The 26,224-nt window shown below is 34.9% G+C and overlaps 1 protein-coding gene across 1 annotated transcript in view; it reads left to right on the top strand.

The window, feature by feature from the left end:
- Positions 1–24,233, top strand: part of ETFBETA (electron transfer flavoprotein beta) — a 75,169-nt gene extending 50,936 nt beyond the window's left edge. The window contains exon 5 of the mRNA XM_089795468.1: positions 23,679–24,233. Coding sequence (XP_089651594.1) covers positions 23,679–23,904 — 226 coding nt within the window. The 3' untranslated portion in view covers positions 23,905–24,233. The remainder of the gene's footprint in view (positions 1–23,678) is intronic.
- Positions 24,234–26,224: the final 1,991 nt, after the last annotated feature.

The raw sequence follows: 26,224 nt of genomic DNA, 5'->3' as shown, positions 1-26,224 counted from the left end.
GAAGGAAAACTTACAACGGGCACAAAATCAACAGAAGATGTATGTCGACAGACATCGAATAAAGAGGAGTTTCGAAGTAGGCGACTTGGTCTATCTTAGGCTCTAGCTATATCGACAATCCTCATTGAAGGAAAAGGGAAAAGAAAAATTGAAGTCATGATTTTATGACCCCTATCGTGTAGTTCATTGCATTGGTGAAGTTGCTTATGAGCTAGAACTTCCGGAGGGGAGCTGTATTTGTAACATTTTTCATGTTTCATGCTTGAAGAAAGCCGTGGGATAGAACGTCACGGTAGCCATAGACCTTTCGCCGCTCAATGAAGGAAAGCTCCTATTGGAACCAATTGAGATCATCGAAGTACGTGAGAAGGCCCTGTGGAACCGCACGATGAAAGAATATTTGGTATGTTGGAAACACTTGCCGTTGGATGATGTGACGTGGGAGGGCGAGCACATTCCTCAACATCCGACATTGCATTTGCTTGAGGACAAGCAAAATTTGGGACGGGAGGACTGTAATGTTCCTGTTATAAAATAAATCATTAATCGAACTAGTGTTAATGGGCCGATTGATTTAATATATCTCGGATCCATTTTTGTTTTGTTTTCATAGTTTGTGTTGCTGTCAGCTATCTTTGTACACGCTTCGAAAGTTTTCCCCGACAGGTATTTAAGCACGGGTTGTAGGTAGTCATTAGGGATGCAATTTGGATTATTTCTTTGTACTGTGAATTCCAGTTGGGATTCTTTGTTGTTCACCATTTCGGAAGTGAAAGATCTTCCCTACTTGGCTGTTCTAGTTTCGGTGGGATTCAATCTTCACCCTATTCCATCACCTGTAATACTTGGCTCGGATCTGGCAAATCAAAGCACCATCATATTGCAAATTGGAGAAATTATTGTGTTTAATGTGATCAAACTCTCTTAGTGTTAAGTGAATGAAATCTATGACAAACATTTTGTGTGTTTTCTTTGTATATTCTATGCATTGAGTCACATGCATTTCCGTACACTCTAAACTCCGTACATCACCCAGTGCAATCCTCCATTCAGCAAACAACATAGTCTTCAATTATACAACATCCTCATTTTCTACCATACGGCCTCCAATTTTCCACCGTACGACCATCTACCATCCGTACGACCTTGTGAGCTTCCCACCCTACAGTCTCATTGCTCTACCGTATGACTATACATCTACACTCTTCATCACTATACGTACACACAATACAGACATAACCCGTGCATCATTCTTGCAATACCATACGACCATTAATAACTGCACTCCCTTGTTATCATACAACACCATTGGTTGGCCAATAGACACCAACGTACTGTCATCCTAGCAAACGATTGATGCCGAAACATTACATCACCCTCATGGAATTCTTTGGAATGCACAACTGATCTCCCTTTGGATAACATACCATCTTGGATCATGTAGTCTAGCCACCTTGTCCTACCTAGAGTAACAAGTTCCTTCAAGCCTTCCAAGCCTTCGCAAAGTTAGGATCCTAAGGGTACAAAAGTCTTGAGTTCATTAAATCCAACCACCTCAACCTATATTTTTGTCAGTAATATTTGCCTCCTACTTGATGATTTTCAGTAAGGCGCTAGGTGAACATTTGCTGTAGATTTGTGATTTCTTTGAGAAGCTAAGGGAAGATAAACTTTTAATTAATTTGAAGAAGCGTAAAAACATGTACCACAAAAACTTTCTCTTCCTAGCCATTGTCCTCTTCCTCTTTCTCATTGTTCTCCATAATTTTGATCATAGGAGTGGTTGAAACCCTTGTCCCTCTGGTTTCGGCTGGTACCCACATCTTCATTTTTCTTTTGGTCCTCATTGTGGCTTCCAAAAAACCTACCACCTCCCCTTCCTCCTTGGCTTCCCCCTCTTTGCTTCCCATCAAATCTCTTGTTTAGCTTCTCCTCAACCCGAAAGGAAAACTAGTATGCCTCTTCAATGTTCTGCTCATTCTAACTAAACTTAGCTCCTCTTGAATGCTTGGTCTTAACCCATTAAGGTAATAAGAAACCTTGTTAGCTTTTGTATGCCCTATCCTAATAAGGTCTCGATAGAACTCCTTTGTATATTCCTGGCCGCTTGCTTTAACTCTTGCATCTTCTTGAACAAATCAAGCTCATAGTCAACAAGAATATTCTTGAACAAATCAAGCTCATAGTCAACAAGAATAAACTGCTTCTTTAGTTTGCCTGCTATCCAATCCCACCTTGTGATTTTCTCCTTTCCTCTTCTATTCTGTTCCAATTGAATCTCTTGTCACCATATTTTCGCATGACCCTTCAGTCTCGTTTTCGCAAACTTGACCCTATCAAGATCCTCAATATCTTTATCTTCAAAGTATTCCTCCAATTCATTGATCCAGTCAATCAACTCCTTCGGGTCAAGATTTGTAGAAGACATGGGGACCTCAAGCTTAGGTCTTTTTCCAAGCCTGGAAATGGCCCTAAAAAGCCTTTCCTTCTCTCGGTTCAGGACTTTGCCTTCTCCTTCTCTTTCCTGTAAACATTTCCTTCTTCATTTTCCTCCTCACTTTCATCCCTTACAGCTGTTGAGTTTCCTGAGGATTGCTATAAATGTAATGGCACTGCCATAATTTTTGTTATGTGTTTTCCAAATGGCAACGTTCTCTTATTTAAATTAAGAACAAGCCATGAAGAGGCATGCCTATTCATTAGTTAGATAGTTAATATAATAAAGTTTAATCATTGTTATATATATATATATATATCTATATATATATATATATATATATATATATGATATGAATTTCTCTCATATAACAATAAACTTATATATAAATTATATCTCATATGTAATTATATATAGGTTTATCCTATAGAAGTTACCAAACATCAACACTCTCTCTTAGCTAGGAACACACATATTACCTCAAAGTAATAAGTTTAGCAAGATTAAGGATATCTTTGATTAGAAGATATCCATCACTTTGGTATTACATTTGATATCATGAGTATTGGCCTTTAGAATATATGATATTCACTGAATACTTTGAATAATGATCTCCAGAGTATCAAGGCTTGATACTCACCATGTACTCAATAAGGTAATGGTTTGTAGAATATCAACATATGATATTCATCATTTTGATATCACATTTGAGTATTGGTGTACAGAATATCAACATATGATATTCACCAAATACTCTTTGAGTAATGGCCTCCAAAATGAGATGCATGATATTCACCAAGTATTATGAGTAATGGCCTCTAGAACATCAAGTCGTATGATATTCACCATGTACTTTGTGTAATGGCCTCTAGAACATCAATTTGCATAACATTCACCATGTACTAAAAAAATGTTTATAAAGTGTGTGCACATGCATTCCCATAATGCTTACCATATAAACATTTAACATACAAAGTATGATCTATCATGATCTGCATAGATATCGAAGGATATCCATCATAATAGAAAATAAAATTTATGTAAGATTGTGACCTTTCAATAACTTCTGCGAATACAAGTGACATCATTTGGAAGTCGTCACTTCTTCATGATGTACATAGGGGGTAGGCCCATTTAAATTATTCAAATCACAACTCTCTTGACTGCTATAGTTTATTGATCACTGGAGAATCCATCTCAACATGGTTTACTCCCTCTGAATATATGATCGAGATCATTGAAGGTTGACTGAATCATATCCTCTATTTGCTCCCCCTCTTTCAAGGTTGTCTCTACTGAAATGTCAGTCTCCCTTTGAATCTCAATCTCTTTCTTTTTCTTGCAAGAACATTCTCGCGGAAAAGATCAAGGCACATAGCTCTTATAGTATGCAATGAATTACAAAAATAAGAGAGACCAACATAATACTCAAGAATAATTTTGCGTAATAATATAAAACCATTCCAATAAAATATAGCTAAAAAAAATATACTTTGAATATATATACATATATTCAGTCTTCTATATATATATTAAAATATATATTAATATATTATTTGCTCATTAAATCCCCCTAGATTTGTCTCAATGAGATCATAATTTATTTAATTCTTATTATTAATAATAATTAATATAATTCCCTCATGATAAATTATCAACATCTATGATGATATACTTAAATAGTCTACCATAAAACTTGAATAATATATTTCATCACACTCTAAATAAAATTTAAACAATACATCACCTTTATTGAATGACATTTACCTCTATCCCTTAACATGTACTATATGGTTTCAAGTTTCAACCTCTTATGGAGGGTGGCGTCGATTTGAGGTCCTGCCACGTAATCTAGATTGATCTATTTTGCTGTGACACCCTTTCTCTGATATGTGGGACCCCAACTCTCTTTGTATTGTAAGCATGCGATTGAATTTATATATTGTGATCGGGAGTCTTGATATCCCTGTGACCTTGTGTTCGGCATATCCTTATTTGTTGTATGGTTGAGTGAAGTCTTACCTTCCATGTTGTAACCTTCCATATCCAACTAAGCAGATTCCTCCAATCTTGTACCATTCAATATCCAAGCTAATATTCCGTCCATTATGTAATTTCTTTTCACCATAGGGGCAAGTGTAGATTTACCCCTGTTTTTTATTTATTTTATTATTAAAGTTTCTTGGTACGAATCCCCCCATGATAACAATAACAATGAAGTAGAAGGCATTTCTAAGTGCGATTCACCCCACATATTTCAGCACTATAATACTTTGTGCAGTAGTTAATACTCTGAAACTATTTGTTTTGTCTTTTATCGGGCCTTCATCAATTTAAAATCACTATGCTATTGTAGCTTTCATATAATATGAAATCGGCTGCTATTATGATCACAATCACAGCTTATATTAGATTATTTCTAAGTTGCCGGTTCGGGTTTGGGTTTGAGATTTGGTTTCAAAATTCGTTCAATTTTTTTGGAGGTTGGGTTTGGATTCGTCTATACACACACACACATGCAGCAAATAAGTTCATGCACCACTATGTTAATTTAAAACCAACATATCAAAATACTCCACCATATCAATGTCTAAGTTCAAAAACAATAATGTCAACATTAATAATCAGCCATCTCTATCAAATATCATCTAAAACCATCAAGCGAATCATCATTCTGCTGTTGCAAATTATAATCACAAAAGGTAATGCTATAGGCCGGTTTAAGGCCAACATTATGATTGTGCCATATTGTAAGCTTCACACATTAATTTTCATACTCGATTCAAAGACAACAGCTTTGGATCAGATTGGATGAAGCCAAGAAAGCAGGCTTTGGATCCAGACTTAACCATAGTAAAGATCTCTTTAAATTTTGTTCAATCCATAGTTTTCTATACATGTTAGCCTATATGCACAACATACATTCCATAATAGATGTGTGACACTTTTATACATCCTGATTTTTCCCAAGTAGCATTTAATTCAAATTAAATATGATTAGTAATTTGAGTTCAATCATGCTTGAGTCTAATTTGGCAATAAAAACTTTTTGAAAAAGTAAACAAAAATATGTTTTTTTGACTAAATTCGGTCTTTGTGGCAGACTTTTGATAGAATCTGATAAGGACCGGACGTTTGAGAGAATGGACCATGAATTACTAGGTCCAGGAGAGAATCTGGTAACTTAGGATTATCTTATCACTGTTCAAATTTGTTGCTATCCAAAATCTTGAGATATAAGTTGCCAAACAGTTATAGAGATATCTCTTTTTGCATTTTCGATGCATATCCAATAGAGCTCGTAGCCAAGAGATTGCAATTTCTTTTGGCACATTCTATAAATCATTCGCTCACTTGACCTATGCTCCAACATTTAATTTAGCATAATTCTGTGTTGCCTGCAATACTGTAATCATAGATATTAATTATCTTCCAATATGAAAGTGACCGCTAATTCATACTTTCATCTTCCAATAATTGCCAAGTCCTTTATCCTCGGTGTCATTGAGATTCTTTAACTTGAATGGTATTTCTGTGATATATCCTTCTGCTCACAGTTGCCCAATGATTTCTATCAGTGCTTTACTAATGCATATGGTTGTAGCTGTTTGTAGAGATTTCAAATATAACAAAACTCATGTCTTCCCTGTCTATATCTCCCCATTTGTTGATTCCCTTCGCTACAGATTTGCCATCTATGTTTCACAAAGAAGGGTCCAATATCACCTTATGTTGATTCTTTTGATAGATCCATTTATGATTTGGATATTTTCCTTCCTAATACAACTTCCAAAATGTGCTCGATTTAATATGGATCTGTTATTTGCTTTGGAGCCTCCAGCTGGGCAGCAGTCCACTCATGGCAAGAAGTGAATTGTTCGTAACACGACAAGTAGAGGATATCTCATTCACAAAACAATTTAGCTTCTATGGATGCTCTAACCGATTTTTTTTGTGTATACACGCCATTTTAGACTTTCACACGAACAATTCGATAACACCAACATATTCTTCTTGACATACATCAATATATTTCCTGGTTTCCAAATAACTCAAGTGAATAAATATAGATATGTGTAGCATGATGTGACAATAACAAGACATCTCTGTTGACCTAAAATATAAGGAGGGTTTTCTTTAATATCTGTCTCAACTAGACATCGGTTGACCAAGATTTTGAGAAAACCGTGGTGACCTTTCTCTCTACTTTTCATGAGGCCCCCAGCCAATCATATAATTGTATCAATTTATTTGTGTTGATTTCCTCATCTATTTCTACTTCCTTGGCATGAAGATTCCATTGTACATAAGTAGAATCTGACTCATGTTTTTTGTTTTGTTTCTTAGTACGCAAAGTAATGTGCTGACCCGTTCTTACATTTGCATTCAGGCTCTGATACCATGTTGAGTTTCCTGAGGATTGCTACAAATGTAATATCACTGCCATAATTTTTGTTATGTGTTTTCCAAATGGCCACGACCTCTTATTTAACTTTTGGTATGTGTTTTCCAAATGGGACATGTCTATTCGTTAGTTAGATAATTAATATAATAAAATTTTATCTTTTATATATATTTATAATATTAATTTCTCTCATATAACAATAAACTTATATATAAATTATATCTCATATATAATTATATATAGGTCTAACCGACAGAAGCTACCAAACATCAACAACAACAAGATTCATTCCTCTATGAATCTCTTCTTGCAATGCTCACACTTGTCTATGGAGGGCTCTAACCTCAGGGGACACACCTCAGACTCTTCTACCAAGTTCTCTTTGTGGAGGCATTTCTCACTCTCTCAGAATTCACAACCACAAACCTGATGCAAACTACCTCACAGTCGGTGGAGGGCTCTAACCTCAGGGGTACCAAGTTCTCTTTGTGGAGGCATTTCTCACTCTCTCAGAATTCACAACCACAAACTTGATGCAAACTACCTCACAGTCGGTGGTCTGTGCACACACTTAGGAACTCCTGTTCTGATACCGTTGGATGAGGGCACAACTTGAGACAAAATGAACCCAACAAAAAAGGAGATTTATATCTGAATAAGAAGTTACTACATGCATTACAGAAAGAAACAAACCCAACTACATGCCCTATGGGTTACAGTATTATTAGATTTTGGAGAAAAACCCTTATGACTTTACCTTCTCCCAAACTGTGCCAAAAACTGCCTTTACACCCCAAGAATGGGCCATAATTAGCATGTCTTAGGTTTAGGGTTAGGAATACATATTACATTTTGAGATTTTGCAACAACGCCAAAACATAGCTTTTAGAAGTCACATTAGAAGTTTGTGCAAATATAGAAGGTTCTTGAAAAGAGCAGTTTAACTTCCGGGAGGTATAACTTTTGATCCGGGACTCCGATTCATAAACCATTTACATTTCTAGAAAGCTCTTGAGCACTCTATAGTCTAATGAGCCACCTATGGCCACCCCCCTTTTTTGGGGGCCGTACGAGGTCGTTTAGTTCCTCAGAGTGGGGTTCAAAGTGTTTCTAGGAGGTCTCCGAGCAACTTAAAACTGCCATAACTTTCAAATGTGACACCTTTTGACCCGATTCTTTTTCTGGAGTACTTGAAATTTCAATTACAACCTTCCCTCCAATTCAAACCCTCTAACTCAACATAATTATGGATCTATAACAAAATAACCCATTATCTGTATTTGCACGTATCCTACGGTGCCCAAAAACACTTACCCAGAAAAGTAACAATGAAAAATTGAGAGTTGGAATCTCTATTTTTCCCAAATGGGTATCCAGAAATGCAAACACACTAAACAAAAACTATCACTAAGCATATTTTTGGGTGACATAGGATTACACTGATGGATGCTCCTTCATCAAAACGAAACAATAACATTCTACTCACTATTCTAACCCAAAACCTTAAAGACGTCTCCAGATCAGGATCCCTAACCCTCCTGAGGATTTCCAAGGTATAATATCAATTCTAGAAGCAATCTCAGTTATTTCATTGTCTTCTTTGGAGTATACCCACAAAAGTTCTTCTCGAAAGGGACATTCGCTATCCAAGGGCTTATCACATATGCTTATGTTGACATCATTGGAATATTCTGGCCATGAAAATTATATCAATTTCAAATAGTAATTTATAGGTGGTTACATTGACCTTTTTTTGTTTGATGGAGGGTTTAGACCTGCGAGGCAGCCCAGCGAGGCACAAAGCCTGCGAGCTACCAACCAGCGAAGGCCACCACATAGATTTTTTAGGAACCCGATATATTGACCTTTCGCATTGGCAATATTAGCATTTTATATGAAGGTTATACTAACCTGCCACACTGGCACTATAAGGCTCCATTAAGCCCATATTAGCCAATTATATAGAGATGGTCCTAGCAATCCCTACACTGAAACTTAGCCATTTATATAGAGTTGAGCACAGTCCCTGCACTAATAGCATGCGAGTCTGATTCATTATTTTTTAATGAACACAATATAAAATATTAATAATCACTAAATATCATTATTTTAAATTAATGTGCATTTCTATGTATATGTTCTTATACACACACACACACACAAACACACAAATACACACACATATATGTAAATATATTTATAAAGCCGATAATGTATTCATTGACATATCATATAATAATGTAAAGAAAACTTTGAATAGATAACATACCTCATACACATACCTATATGATGCCTTTAACATCTTTGAGAATTTCCTTTCTTCTCACATTAAATATTTTGCTGCAAGATATGCAATAATATCTCTTTTGTTATCTTATTCTATTTTCTCTCCTATGTTACCCCAAGTTTCCAGGACATAGGACAAGGGGATGGGGAACCGGGTTTTTTTTTTGGCCACAACATATATACGAATTTTTAAATATATTCATCAATTAACATTCATCATAGGAACATAGTTTAAAATTTATTAGTTCCATTCATCAATGATCATAGAGCATAGCAATTAGCATCTAATAGAATAATCATAGAAAATAGCATCAATTTCAATCATCATCTAAGAATACCAATAGTAAGTCATCAAGTGAAGCAAATTAGAGATTGAAAAGCATCATAGATGATCAACTTTTAACAAAATGAAACATTGAAAAGTTAAAGTCTTAAACTTTAAAAGTATCAACTATAGTCTATTGATGATCATATAATTGTTCCATCAATGTATCAACTATTAATGATCATATAATGTCAAGACAAAACACTGCAAATCTGAAACATCAAAGTTAAAATGAAAACAAAGACAGTATGACAGCTGCCTCTAATCATCCATATCAATGTCACTATCACTGTCATCCTGATTTGATGCATGATGTGATATTTAAAGTGTAAACAATGTTATAAAGTTTGTAACTTTTATTTTATAATTTATTTAAAGTTTGACTTCCAAGCACGGTGCTGACAAAAGGGTAAAAAACAGGTCCTTTTGGGTTTAATATTTTTTTGAATTGGAAACTTTTTGCAGTCCTTGGGATGGATAGTAAACGGAAATGTAGTCCTTGGGACGGTCAACATAATCTAAAAATTCATTGACCGTGTCTGGAGTTTCCAAGACTCATTCTCAATTTTCCTATTTGGGTGGGGGGCAATTAAGAAATGTCTACTGCTGTCCCCTCGTCTCCGAAACCATTCTTGTTTCCGAAAGCTGGGGCGTAGGGCTGGAAATGCATCCCCCGGTAACATAAATTTTCTCTTTTTGATATGAGTCTCCTTTTTTTCTTATTCAATGGTCATTGATAAATCTTGTTTTATTTGTCATCTGTGTACTTCCGAAAAGTCGCAACTTTTCATGATTACAACTTTAAATCGAAGTCACACCCATTCATAATTACAACCCTTTCAATTAGTCATCCCTTCATTATTCAATTCTTTTCAAAAATTCTCAAGTATTTTCTTCTCATTCTTTTTCTTCTCATTAACCCTTCTTTGACTCCTAGCTTATCCTCTTCTTCCTTCCTTTCTCTTTCAAATGAACTCTCCTTTGTATATCTTATTTTGAAGGAATCACAACTCTTTATTAAAAAGTTATTGGCATTTCATTATATTTATTTGATTTATATTATATTATTTATTTACTTACTTATTTTAAGTTTATTATCATTTATTATCAAATCCTACTTAGAAAGATAATTGTTGGTGTAAATAAGTATTTACTTATTACACTTGCTTAAGTTTACTTAGGTTAATGCATTATTTAATTATTTTGCATTATTTTATTATTATTTTAGGTGAGACACTTAAGAGTTTGTGTACTCTCATTGAGTTACGCAACTCTAATTATGCACATGGTGTCTACAACATAGGAGTGTGCATCATTCACTGAGTTGTCATGATGACAACACAGTTATCCACACTCCTCATTTAGCACATGTTGTCTACACCACTGATTTGCGTGCCACACCATTGTAGGCTTATCCTCACATCATCGCACTTAATCTCGTGCTCAATGGAGGATAACCCATATCTGGTGGACATGTGCTTGGTTGTATGACATATCATGATGCTGACTTCTATGCATTCTAGAAGCTCTCCTGAGGCCTTTATATTCAGGCACTCCTAGTGTACTCTCAATCGGTTATTGAATGAATATCGTCATTCTGATCATACTCTGTCTATTTTGGTCTACTGTGTGCTTGTGTTGAGTTCTTTAGTTCTTGGGTGAATTCTGGCCTAAGCCAAATTCTTACAATAACATACATTTTCTTGTAGTTAATTTTATATATTTTTTCATTCATTGTAATTTTATTATTATTTATTTTTAAATCTTATTTTATTGATAATAGATTATATCATGTTATTATTTATATCAATAATAATATTTTATTATTATTTTATATTTTATATTTTAATAAATGATTTTATTATCATTATTTATTTAATAATATTAAATTATTATTAAATTTCTATCTTAAAATAGGGACATGACAATTTGCCCTTCTTCAAATTGCTTGTTCTCAAGTAATTAGGTAATTTCTTTATACGATTCAAAAGATGTACGTCTTTTAGTCCAAATTCTTAGATTGCTTTCATGGATATGATCAAATCTCTTCCAGTCTTTGTTGGCTTTCCACATTATTCTTTCATATAAATTATTGTTTTATATTCTCTTTTACCCTATATGATGGCAGGATCATGCTTTGATACCATTGCAATGTCCTTGTTACTTTGGTTATCTTAAGACAAGTAATACTTGCAAAATAAATGTCCAAACTAAACAATAACAAGTCTAGCTATAATATTCTACCCATTATCCTAACCCAAAACTTTAAAGATGTCTCCAGATTAGGATCCCTAACCCTCTATAGTATTTCCAAGGTTTTGAATAATATAGTATCAATTCTAGAACCATCCTCAGTTATTTCACCATCTTCTCGAGTGTGCCCACTAAGGTCCCTATCCAATGCCTTACGCATATGCTTATGTTGACATCATCAAAATATTTTGATCATGAAGATTATATCAATACCATCTATCATTTATAGAGGGCCACATTGACCTCTCGTACATGCATTATTAGCCATTTATATGAAGGTTATATTAACCTTTTGCATTGGCACTATGAGGCTCCATTACGCCCATATTAGCCATTTACATAGAGATGATCCTAATCCCTATGTTGGCAATTAGCCATTTATATAGAGTTAAGCACAATTCCTAAACTGGCAAAATGGGATTTTGATCTATTATTTCTAAATGAACACAAAATAAAATTTAAATAGTCACTAAATATCATTATTTTAAATTATTATGCATCTCTATGTATAAACGAGACAGGGAGTGTTAATATGTGGCTTCAGTCGAATTGAAGTACATATTAGATTGAGTATATGTATTTGAATTACATCTATATATATATAAATCAGATAATGAATGGGGCTTTCCTTTATATTATCGAGCATCTTATTAAGTTTGTGATCAGTGAGCATTGGCAGTGTCAATATAATTAAAGGAAACTAAATGGCATGTCCACGTAGAGTCATGTCTCTACGTAGACATGACTCTCCTCTTTGTATAAATCCCAAGTTGCTGCCGAGGGAAAGACACATAAGTAATAATGTGTTAAATACCTCCTGTAGCAGTTGGAAATATCAGTTTCAAGATCTCAACATTAAAACAATATTAATATATATTGTTTATTGCTACATTATACATAATAATCAGCTTCAGGTCTATTTTGGTTACATCAAGATAATATCTGAATCTTGCATTCATCTCTATTAGGGATCCTATATACATCTACCTGGTTTCAGAGCCTAACTGATAGAGAAAAACGTTCAGTTTCAATTGGATTTCAGATTCATTAAATTATCTTAAATCTGCAACTATGGTGAATCAGTAAGACTAGAAGATAGACTTGAAGGTGCCCTCAACTTTGCATCATGGAAACCACAAATAATGATTATCCTTTGAGAGATGGAATTAGAAGGATACATAGAATGTCTATACCTGAAAGTGATCCTGACAAAATGATTTGGAGAAGACATAATAATAATAAAGCTATGAGGATCATTATAGATTCTGCCAAACATCATATACTCCCATCAATATCAAGTCAAAACAACATATGAGATGTTCACGACTATTAAAAATAGATTCGAAATTAATAATACCAGTAGACTGCGAAGATTGAAGCACCAACTACTATACATCAAAATGAACAATAGAGAGTCTATTACATAATATTTTTTAAGAATTGTAGAATTAAAAGATCAACTTGCTATCATCGGAAATCAAGTAGATAATAAATAAGTATGTCTAATTGCTCTAAAAGGTTTATCTTTATTTGGGAAACCTTTATCTGTGGATTGAGTTCTCGACCTGAACTACCAAATTTTGAGCAACTAAAAAATGAATGCACTCAAGAGGAGTCGAGACTAATCTCAAGAGGAATCAGTCCACATCAAGAGGAAGAAATTCAAGCTTTGCAAACTAATGCAAACAATAAGGGAAAGAAGGGTCAATTCAAACGGAAAAGAGGAAAAGGAAACCAATCATACAAGAAAAGAGACTGGTCCTAAGTCCAATGTTACAAATGTGATAAATTTGGTCATACTTACAAAGTCTACCCAAAATGGAAGAAAATTCAAGCTGCTCTAGCAGAAGTCAAGGATGAAAATTTAGCATTTTATTTAGCCCTCTCAAGTGAACTAAACTCCAACAAAAATACATGGATAATAGATAGTTGAGCATCTCATCATATAATGGGATTTTTAGACAAATTCAAAACATTTGAAGATTACTCATCTGAAGAAGTAACTATTGGGGATAATTCTACATATCCAGTAGAAGGAATTGGATCTTGCTCAATAGAACTAAAAATAGGAATCACTATTCAGCTAAAGAATGTATTATTTGTACCTGGCATAAAAAGAAACTTAGTTTCAATATCTGGCCTTAAAGATCAAGGGTATCGCATCACATTCCAATAAGATAAAGCTCTATCTTGGTCCAAGAACTCCAATATCAAGAATGCTATCACCACTGGACTCAAATATGGAAGCCTGTATAAACTTTGTAACCATCAAAATCTAATGAAATCTGGCATAGAAGACTGGGCCATCTTCATTTTCATGTCTTACCATCTATAGAAAATATTGTAACAAGCTTACCTAGCCTTAAAGCTGATCATACTGGAACATGTAAAGGATGTGCCTTAGGAAAAAATACCAAAGGATCTTTTCCCAAAAGTGAATATAAATCCAAAGCCATACTTGAACTTATCCATGCTAACATGTGTGGTCCTATGTTAGTCCCTTCCGTAAATGGGCATCTTTACTATGTAATTTTTATAGATGATTTGTCTAGAAAAAACTTGGATTTACTTTTTACAACTTAAGGAATCAAGTGAAGTATTATCCAAATTCAAAGAGTTAAAGGTTCTAGTTGAAAATCAAATTGGGAAGAAAATCAAAACTCTAAGATTTGACAATGGGGGTGAATACATTTATGAAAACTTCAAAGAATTTTGCACTTCTATTGGGATTAAGAGGGAGTTTTTTGTGCTATATAATCCTCAACAAAATGGAGTTGCAGAAAGGAAAAATAGGTCTATTATAGAATCCGCCAAAGCCATGATGCATGACCAAAATATCTACATATCATTCTGGGTTGAAGCATCCAACACCGCAATTTACATTCAAAATATATGTCCCCACTCAATCTTAGAGAGCATAACTCCTAAAGAAGTATTTATAGGAACCAAACCCGACTTAAGTCATCTAAGAGTCTTTAGATTCCTTGTAGATATTCACATTCCCAAAGAAAAGAGAACTAAAATTGAACCATTTGGAAAGAAGGAAAGAAAGGTATATTTATAGGATACAGTGAATCATCCAAAGGTTGCAGGGTCTATATTCCTGGACAGAGAACCATTGAAATTAGTAGAGATGTAAAATTTGAAGAAGACATTGCTTTTAACCTCTTGAAGAACATTGACAAATCAAACATAGAATCAACTAGTGAATTAGACGAGTATTCCATAATTGAGAATCAGAGGGAGAATAGTTATGAAGGAAATGAATCACCTTGTCCAATTACAAGAAATATTGAAAACCCTAACAATAAAAAGAGACCACTTTGGGCAAGAAAGATGATTGAAGAAAATCATGTAGAACATGATGTAGTTTTCAAAGAAAGCAAAAGAACGAGAAGCCACTCATGTTATGTTGCTCTAGTATCCGAACTCATTAATTAAATCAGAACCTTTAAGTGTTGAAGAAGCATTATCATGTCAACCTTGGAAAGATGGAATGATTGAAGAATATCAATCCATATTAAAAAATGATGTATGGGATGTTGTACCTAGAAAGATAAATCTGTTGTCTCCTCCAAGTGGTTATTCAAAATCAAACATGCACCAGATGGTAGTATTGAAAAATACAAAGCCAGATTTGTCGCCCGTGGATTTTTTCAAAAGGGTGGAATAGATTATGAAGAAACATTTACTCTAGTTGCTCGATACACATTTGTCAGAACCATCTTAGCTATTACAATATCCAAAGGGTGGAAAATACACTAAATGGACGTTACAATTGCATTTCTAAATGGCGTAATCGAAGAAGTGTACATAGAACAACCAAAAGGATTTGTTACCCATGACAAATCTTCCTATGCGTGTAGATTGAAGAAAACACTTTATGGTCTTAAACAAGCCCCCAGGGTTTGGTACGAAAGAATAGACAGTTACCTTTCAAAATAGGGATACTCCAAAAATGGAGCTGCTCCTAATATATATTTCAAAATATCTGATGGTGATATGATTATTCTTGTATTATATGTTGATGACTTACTAATAATAGGTGAAGAACATGTTGTAGTAAAATGCAAATAGGATCTGGCAGCTGAATTCAACATGAAAGATCTTGGACTTCTTCACTTCTTCCTGGGTCGACAAGTATGGCAAAAGGAGAACTAAATTTTCTTAATGTTGACATCTTGACCAAATTTGGAATGATGGACTGCAAACCTTTGACCACACCTATGGAAGCAAATCTTCACAAACTTAAAAATGACAGATTTGAATTAGAACCTACTGATCCCACATACTATAGGCAAATAACTGGATCATTAATGTCCTTAGTGAATATTCGACCTAATATTTGTTACGCACCCAATACTTTAAGCCAATTCATGTGTGAACCTAAGAAGAGCCACCTCATGGCAGCCAAGCACATCTTATGATATTTGCTCGATATGATTGAACTTGGTCTTAAATATGATCAAGTTGAGATTGAACTTCATGGATACTCTGATTTTGATTGGGCTGGTAGCTCCACTAATCATAAAAGCACTATAGGATGTTTTAGTCTTGGCTTAACAATGATATCTTGGTTTAGCAAAAAGCAATCATCAGTCGCCTTAAGTTCCACCAAAGCAGAATACATAGCTGCCTCCATGGGAGATAGAGAAGCAGTATGGTTAAGGAAATTGCTAGTTGGATTATTCAAAAAGCCTTTAAATCCAACAATTGTGCATTGTGACAATCAAAGCTATATCGAGTTGTCAGTAAATCCAGTTTTTCACAACCGATCAAAGCACATTGAAATTCTTTACCATTGTGTTAGAGATATGGTGGACAGAGATGTTCTCGAGCTAGAATACATCAGCACAAATGAACAAACGGCTGATCTACTTACTAAACCTCTATCTAAACCTAAATTGGCGTATTGCAGAGGTAAACTTGAAATGGTACAAATGTGATTGTAACTATTGAAATAAATATCAGTTTTGTAATATATGTACATCTATATTCTTGATGAAAAGGTTATTATACTATATGTATGAAATGTGTCATGAAAGGTGACGATCTTATCAATAGTTGGACCTATTATCATGACAGACTACATTAAGTTGTTGTCCCGAAGTGCCGGACGTCAAGATAACGAATGTATCATAATCAAACTTCACTAATTGTTGTCCTAGAGTGTCGATGATTATGATAATTGTCATGATATAGATCATGACATTGTGATTTCTTGTTATCTGATAGACTACATTAAGTTGATGTGTTGGAGTGCCGAAAATCAGATAACCTATTCTCTTGATAAGTATCGATGAGATTGATGCCAGTACACATATCAAGAGAACATGAATACCCTTGTTGATTCACTTCTCCCTCACTAAGAGGGAGTGTTAAAATGCATCTTCAGTCGAATTGAAGTACATATTAGATTGGGTATATGTATTTGAATTATGTCCATATATATAAAATAATGAACTGGGCTTTCCTTTATATTATTGGGCATCTTATTAAATCTGTGATCAGTGAGTATCGGCAGTGTCAATATAATTAAAGGAAACTGAAGGGCATGTTCACGTGGTGACATGACCCTATGTGGCCATGAGCCATGTAGAGTCATTTCTATGTAGAGACTTGACTCTCCTCTTTGTATAAATCCCTAGTTGCTGCCGAGGGAAAGACACAGCAGTAATAATGTGTTAAATACCTCCTGCAGCAGTTGGAAATATCAGTTTCAAGATCTCAGCATTAAATATATATTAATATATTGTTTACTGCTACATAATACGTTATAATCATCTTTAGGTCTATTTTGGTTACATCAAGCTAATATCTGAATCTTACATTCATCTCTATCAGGGATCCTATATACATCTACAGGGAGATAGGCATTTCCCCCTAACAATAAGCTTCTTCCTCTCTAACAAGTCATCCCTCTGGAATCTTAGTTTGATTGGGTTGGGCGGGATTTATATATATCGATTCTAATATTACAAATATGCATCTTTATGATTTTTATATGATTTTGTAGGAACAAATCCAAAACAGGTCTAACATCCCATATTATTTTCTGCTGGGTCCACAAACCAAATCTGCAAAACCTGAACTAAGGTACGAGCCAGAACCAGCAACTTAAAGGATATCACTAATCTACTAAGTTGGTAGGTCTCAACAATTGCACCAGAAAAGCGAAGTGCTGAGAACTGATTTAGTATTGAATGCACATGACCAAGCATTCCATCAGAGGAATTTTTTGTATTTGCCATTGTCATAGAAAATTCTGCTAAGTAGAAGTTTAATTTGCCATAGCATTTGCGTTTCTGCCATCTGTTGCAACTGATGCTTTGCCAAAATTAGCAAAATGCTTTGTTTGAAGATCTTGTACACTAAAGCCTGAACATGGATGTACCGTATCACCCTGAACAGTCTCCAACATAAAAAGAAGTTGTTTTGTTTCCAAAAACATGCCATGAAATACAAAACCTTGATCCTTTTTTTTCAGATGATTGCGCTTTTTCCCAAGAAATGTTATTTTCTGCACATTCAATTCTAGTAGCAGTTCAGCATTAATATGGAGTTGAAGGGTAAATCACATCAAACCCTCAGTTTCAGGGGTACGCAGCAAATACCTTCACCCGGTCTGGATTTGTGTGGGTATGGTACCCTCCTCAACACAGTGTGGGTTTGCATAAGGTGCAAGTGGGTGCATATTCACAGTGCACCTGGGATGCACCCTGTGCATGCCTGGGCGTACTCAGGGTGTAGGGTAGAAAATATATCACAGAATTTCCTTACATTATTACCATCTCCTTTGCTCAACAGAACTGAATGACCCGATATGCTCTTCACTGTCCTATCCAAACTCTAACTGTTGCACAAGAACAAAGGGTCCACAATCTTGTGCCAAAGTCAAATCAGTCTCCCATGATGTGCCCAAATGTCTAAAACCTTGACAATGTGTATTCCTTGCACCCCCGCTCTGTTTCTGAACCAGATTTCGAGTCTCATGAGTTCAATCAGCACCTAGGGCACCTGGGCATACCCTGAGCACACCAGGGCATATCCAGGGCGTAGGGAAGAAAGTATATCATAGAATTTCCTTACATCATTACCATCTTCTCTGCTCAACAGAACTGAATGTCCTGATATGCAGTTCACTGTCCTGTCCAAACTCTAACTGTTGCACAAGAACGAAGGGTCCACAATCTTGTGCCAAAGTCAAACCATTCTCCCACAGTATGCCCAAATGTCTAAAGCCTTGATGATGGGTATTCCTCGCACCCCCACTATGTTTCTGACCAGGATTTTGAGTCTCACAAGTTCAGTCAAACTCTGCACAAAGGAAACTCTCTTTAGCAAGCTCACGAGAAAGAACAGATAGAGATTCACACTAGCAGTCTGTACCCACCCAATCAGAGCATATTAAGAACTTCGCCAACTCTAAGCATCCATGCTGGAGATTAATGCAACTTTGGAGGCAATCAAACCAATTTAAGAAATCTGCACCTGCAAATAGCCTCAAGTCCCATCACGCCAAAGCTGTGCAATGGAGTGGAAAGCTCTCGACTGAATACTTTTGCATAGATCCACATCATCAAATCAAGTTCACGCGAAGCTTTAATACTTGGCTATTGGGTTCTGCTATTTAGGCCTGGGTCCTTGTACTGGTACAGGTTTTGTACTGGTTCTTCCAGGTTACTTCATGGGTTCTTGTGGGTCCTCCCGTGTGGACCCACAATGAACCTAGGTGCCCAGGAAGTACCCCAGGGCAGTAGGTCAGTTTATGTATGTATTTCTGATTTGTTCATCAGCTATATATTTGTATCAGCTTTAGATAGTGTCTTGCAACAGCTTGGTAATATTATTCAAGTCAAAATTGGTCTATGTAATGCCCCTAGATTATGAAAGTAGTGAACAGTAATCTACTTTAATTCATTTGAACTTCAGGGATTGATTCTTTTTATTTGTAGATTTGAGTACATTACTGATAGATTTGTAAAAGCCAGCACATAGTTATGTTTGTTGATCATTTTTGGATTGATGTCAATTTGTAAAGCATGTAATCTGAAACTATATCAGTAGTACCATTAATTTATTTTATAATTTAATTGGCCAATATGGATTTATGAGTATCACTCTTCTTTTTATATTTGTAACTTCGGTGTTTGAACATACATACATACATATATGGATGAACCCGAACCCTCAACGGGGTAAAATTGTCGTGCACATGTACCTAAATCCCGTATCCATACCAAAACCCAAATCGGCAACTTAGCTTTAATATGCTTATTTATCCTTATTACCTCAGAATAGGTGGAAAAGCCAAATAATTATTTCAACCTCAATAACATCAACTCAATAAAAATATCTTTTACTTTCTTTCCTATGCAATATAAAGACATCTTTTAATATTTATCTTTGGCATTTGGCATTGATCAATGATGAAGTATTGTACTATCAAAAGATTTAGTTTTACAATTCTATATATATATATATATATGCCCAAACTTCCAAAAAGATTGCTTGTACCGACATATTGGGTTCTCGTACCCATACCCATGCCCGTACCTATACCAGAAACTTAGATTAAACCCAAATCTCATCACCAACAAAACATTACCCGTGTCTCTGTATTCTGGTGCTATTGAATGGTGTTTCAAGCCTCTTCTTGAGGATGCTTACATTACAACGTGGATTGTGACATGTCAAATTGTTATATTTTCTACCTTTAAAAAGACTGATTTTAGAATTTTGTAGATGCTAAAAAATGGTTAACACCTGTGGTGCCACTTCGCTGCCACTTCTTAACATCTTGGCATAGTTTTGAAAAAAATATTTTGCCACTGTTTTAACCATTTTTCTATGTCGCACATGTGATCTTTATCATTTGTTGAGATTATGTCATTCTGCCTTAATTAAATAACAAAACTATTTTATTGATTATCAATGCTCATTCCCTAATCTTCATCGTGTCTTGATGAACCATTTGACCATGTCTGATCTTTTGAATTTGATCCTTAATCTTACAATCCCGTCAATTCATTGATTCATCCTCTATTCCTAGATCCTATGTCATGATAAATGAATTGAGTTTATTTATCCCCTTTTCCCATCATCCCACAATTAGTTAATTTCAAATTGAACTTTAATTAATTGACTAACTTATCCTAAATGTGGGATTAGTAATTTTGAATTATCAAAATTCCCTCATTTAGTAATCTCTTATATGTGAGGGAATAATAAGTTTGAATAATTTGAATTTGCTCCATTTCTCATTTTCCCTAATTGCACTTCCACCCACTAATTTAGCCTCAGTCTGCATTCATTCCTTACACCTTCCACCCACTAATTTAAATTCATGCATTTCCAATTGTGCATTTAATCTTGTCATAATTTGTCATTAAAGTTGTCATTTTCCAAATGCATGACTTCAATTTGTCATAACCATGTCGATTTCCAATTTTGAATTTCTAAATATGATCCTGAGCTGTAATAACCCCAATTAGTTATAGCTTAGACCAACACCAGTTTTCTTCACTAATTAATTGTTTGACATTTCAACAAACATTTGGCAAGAAACCACAATAAAGGGCCAAGCAATGCCTGATGGAATGCTAAGATATTTGTTCTTTGAATTTTATGTTTTTTTCCCCGATTTCTTCGTTTTGTTTTGTGGTGCTTTGGATATATATAGTTATTTTGGATTCTCCCACACAATTGCACAAGATCCAAATTCCCAAGAGACTGAAAATTAGAATTCTGTTATTAATCTGCAGCGAATTACAAACATAGAGAAATAAGAACCTGTTAAGATAGCAGATTTCTTGTACACAGAAAAATCATAACCAAGAGCAGGTCTGTTCGAATAATATGATCTACACACTTGCCATGCTATGACAGCCTTGAATGGAGAGCATATTCTACTAACCACTGCCTAGAAACGTTGCCAAAGCAGCCCCAGGTTTCCTCGTGACGACCACACAAAATTGCAGGCTCTAAAAACCTTTTCCAACATTCACACATGTTGCCTTACTCAATGTTGCAGTCCCAACTAATCCCCATGCTCAGATTTAGTAGTGTGGTCCTCAATTTCTTCAACACAAGCTCTTATTAACAAAGCACAAGCCCTGAATTTATCGGCTGGTCCGAAAGTCTGAATGCAGACATTCAATGACACTAATCGCTGCCCAATTCCCAATGAACGGCAGCCACCAATAAGCAGTTCAAACCCATATCAGACAATGCAGTTGCACATAGATGTACAAATACTCAATGCTACCCCACACATGGATCTCAGAATTCACCTAACAAATAAAAGCTTCCAACCACAGTAGTCACAGCTTCAGGAAGTCAATAATTATCAGAATCTAATCAACAATACCTCAGCTGTGTATTAAATGCATCTCAGCTTCAAACCCTTATACCTCAACAAGGGCTAAAAAATCGACAAACTCAAAAACCCTTATACTTCAGCAGAGGCTCACAATTCAGAACTCAGAAATAGCCACAGAGGCAACAAAAATCAAATATATATTCAAGCGTGTCTTTCCCAATGAATTGAACTTGTATTTATAACCTTCAGATTCCCTTTTGTTGCCAAAATGTAACTTCACTCAAGAAGCTTCACCACATAGAAGCTTCCATTAGATTCTCTCACTTGACTTGGCTTAACTAATTAATAAATGATACTTTCCAATGATAACTCAACTCTCAACTTAAATGAAATTATAAAGTTAAGTTATAACTTTATAATAAGCCATTTAATAATTAATAATAATTTGACCACTAAAAATATAATAACTCCCAAAATACTCATCATTTAAATATGCCGTTTGAAATAGGAGTTATACCTATTATTTCTCCATGTGACCAAATGCACTTTCCAAAAATAGAAAGGGTCCATCTTGGTCAACACCAACTTACCACAAATAGTAAGTACACAAAACTAAGCCCAAATGAAGTCCGATCTCAGCCAAACGAAGACCAACCTGTAGCTTACTGAGATGTGGAAAAGATAAGACCCTCCCAAGCCAAGCCACTACCACAGATGACCCTCTATCCACAATAATTAGCCTACGAGGATCACAATAATAGGCTAATCCCTGAAACTCTAATGCCAACAAAATTGGGGACATTACATGAGCATCGATTGGGTTTCAGTCTCATCCATCGGTTCCAGTCCCATAACACGATAAATTGGACTCGAAATCCTCATTCTTGACAACCACAATTTTGAGTATTCTCATTATTGTCCTGTCACAATTGCTCTCATTTAGGTGCTCTGTCAACATGGGAGAAGAAAGAAAGAGTATTGAAGCTTCATTGAGAGAGTGCTTATTGGATTAATTTCATTATGTTTTTACACTATGTCTTAATGGCTTAAATCATTTAATAGTGTGACTAGGAATATAGTTTGCAGAGTGTTTTAAGCTGTGGTTGGCTTATTCATGCATATTTTTGATCCAATTTCCTAGTCAACCAATTCAGTCTGGAGTACAAAAACTTGGTTTCTATTTTGGATTTCCAGTACACAAACTGTTTATACACATCTCTTTTTTCTTGTCCTTTTAAGTTATCTAATTTTCATTTTACAGTGCAATATATTGATGTGTTTAACTTTATCATCTTTTTTTGGTATTCAAATATTCCCGATTCTAGCTTGTGATGATTTAATTGTCAGCAGTATTTTAGTGGACTGTTTCATCAATGAGGCCCCACATTTATCTTTTCTATTGCATGATAAAAATCCTCAAGTGATCATTATCCTGGAAATATGTTATCATTCCATGGCATTGTTACCAACCAAAATTCTTTTAATCTAAAACTGTATGTAAGGAAATGGAAGCAGCATGAAATAAAAATAATAACACAATCTTGTATAATTACTTGTTCTATCTCATATATTTTCAAACTCCAAACCTTATTTTTCAGTTGTTTTCTTGATCAATGGCAATCTAATTAATTTGCAGGAATTCTGTCTACAGGTCAGATCTACGGCTTAATCAGCCACGGTACGCAACACTCCCAAATATCATGAAAGCCAAATCGAAGCCTATAAAGAAAGTCACTCCTGAAGAGCTGCAGGTGCAGATTATGCCAGACCTCGAGGTTCTTGAGGTTGTAGAGCCGCCAAAGAGAAAATCTGGGATGATGGTATCTTCTGTGGATGAGCTCATTGACAAGCTCAAGAATGAAGCTCATGTCATATGATGTTTTACCCTGTTTATTTTTGAATGATTTATGCAGCATTGTCTGCAATCATTCAAGGTCACAAATTATTTCATTTGTCATGGCTTTTCAATTTCACAGTAAATGCTAAAAAAAGAAAAGGAAAGTCCTCTCTGAGCTCAATGTCAAAACTCATTGCATCCGTTCTTGGTGTAGGAGCTATTTCAAGAATGTGGAGGCCAAATATCCAATTATATTCAATGTAAAAATGAAACCAAAATGAAAAGAACAAGAAAATCAAGAAACATTCCAGATTCTAATGATAATTGGAAAGAATAAGAAAATCAAGAAACATTCCAGATTCATGAAAATTATTTGAATTTTCTTGTTTAAATGGTTTGACTCTTTCGAGATTCACTTCTGGTCTCACTTTCGTCTGTCCTCTTAAAACAAACAAGAGGTAATACTTAATGTGATAAATTCACTGCAGCCTTAAGTTTGATGGTTGGTTAGCCCCTTCTAACAGAAGGTTAGATCTTTTATAAATGCAAAGCATGTGACCATTTCCTTTACAAAATTTAAGGCAAGTTCAAATACAAATGTGTTGGACAGCTTGACTTGGTCTATACAAGTTGTTCTGCTGATGCCCAAACAGCTATTTGCATTAGTTAAGAGACAATGCAGATTCTTTATTAGGAACATGAAAAGTCAGCAGGGAGTGGAAACAAACTAAAATGTTTGTACACCCATAGTTTGAGAATCCTCCTTATCCAATAGTAATACTAAAATGGAGAATGCATTTTTAGTATAGACGTGTGGATTTGTTTTCTTGAGAGGCTGAATAACAGAATGACTAGTCTACCATAAACTTAAAAATAAGGTTGACAGGAAGCACAATCAAAAGAATATTTGATTACAAAATTACGGGCACACAACATTTATGACCCCAGCTTGCAAACGCATCTCCCTCGTTTGTTTTCATGTAATCCCACTGTCATGGGCACAACATGGTTGGACACCCACCTTGTTTGTTTCCATAGCATTTTTATGGTCCTCTCAGGCTAATAAAGTTTGGGCTTGGTCCATTTGCATCATGATTCTGATAGAAATATTGTCATTGATGTCAAAGATGGACAGACTGTAAGTGTAAACACCATCAACGACAAAGGTACAATATTAGAAATATCAATGGGATTAATGCTGAAAGCATTTATGGACAAAAATGTTATCTAATATATATATGATTGACAAAGGTGAAATCATAGAAGGTATATAGATCATTGAAGAAGCTGTAATACAGCAAAGTAATGAAAATTCCATATTGAGAAGAACAAAATATGTTGAAGATATATGTTGAATGTTGATTGAATTCCTCCATCCTAAGCACAAGACAATATAAACAAAAGCTATTGAGGGTCAAACTTATCTATACTACTTCCAGCGATTTATTAGAAGAATGTGCTATGAACGAATAAGACAAAAGCATTCATCATATACATAGATTCCAAGTCAAGTCTTAGATGGACTGACAGAAGACACACATAGGTGCCAACGCGAAAAATGGAAGAAGAATGTAAATATATCTGCGAGTCAGTGATGAGATACAACGATGATAATACTGGTCAACAAGACCAATTGAGGCAGTGTGTACGGACAACATGGAGAACGATGAGTTTTCCAGTGATGAGTATGATCAACTACAGAAGCAAAAGGAGAATAAAACATCGACTTTCTATACACAACATATATAACCATGGATTCAGCGATTAAAATAACAAACCACGATGGACTGCAAGCAGAGAACAAATACATGTCACCGTATGAGAAAGAATGCCACACACACACACATATATAAGAATGATAGGCAATTACAAATTTCTGGATGTAAGTGTGCAGTAAGAATAAAAACGTGGATATTGATTGATAATAAGCATAACTGATAGCTAATCGATCTACCCAAAATGGGTAAAATAATTACTAAACAAAAGCTGTGATTATCATTATGAACCGGTGCTCATTTATGATCGGCCACAACTAAGATATATATTTATTTAATCTAAGAGATACGACTGCTAAGAGAAAAAGTTATATGTAGTGATCAAATTAGAAAGGAAAAAAAAGCGTGTAGAGCAATCGATGAAGAATAATAAGAACGAGTACGTGAAAAAATAAAGAGTGAAGTGCTTGAAAAGTAAAACATATCAGATGTATCAACATGATATATGTAACAGAATTTTAAAATTAAGAAACATTCAGAGTAATACGTACACAATCAGAATATTAATCTGATTTATTATTTACATATAGAGGTTTGTGAAAATGAAGTATGCATTTGGATAAACGAAGAAAGAAGTTAGCAGAT

Source organism: Cupressus sempervirens, chromosome 8, assembly GCF_028749045.1.
Source record: "Cupressus sempervirens isolate cs-2001-9-10 chromosome 8, ASM2874904v1, whole genome shotgun sequence".
Lineage (NCBI taxonomy): Eukaryota > Viridiplantae > Streptophyta > Pinopsida > Cupressales > Cupressaceae > Cupressus > Cupressus sempervirens.
The sequence above is the reverse complement of the archived record's forward strand: the minus strand, read 5'-3'. Positions and strand labels throughout refer to the sequence as shown.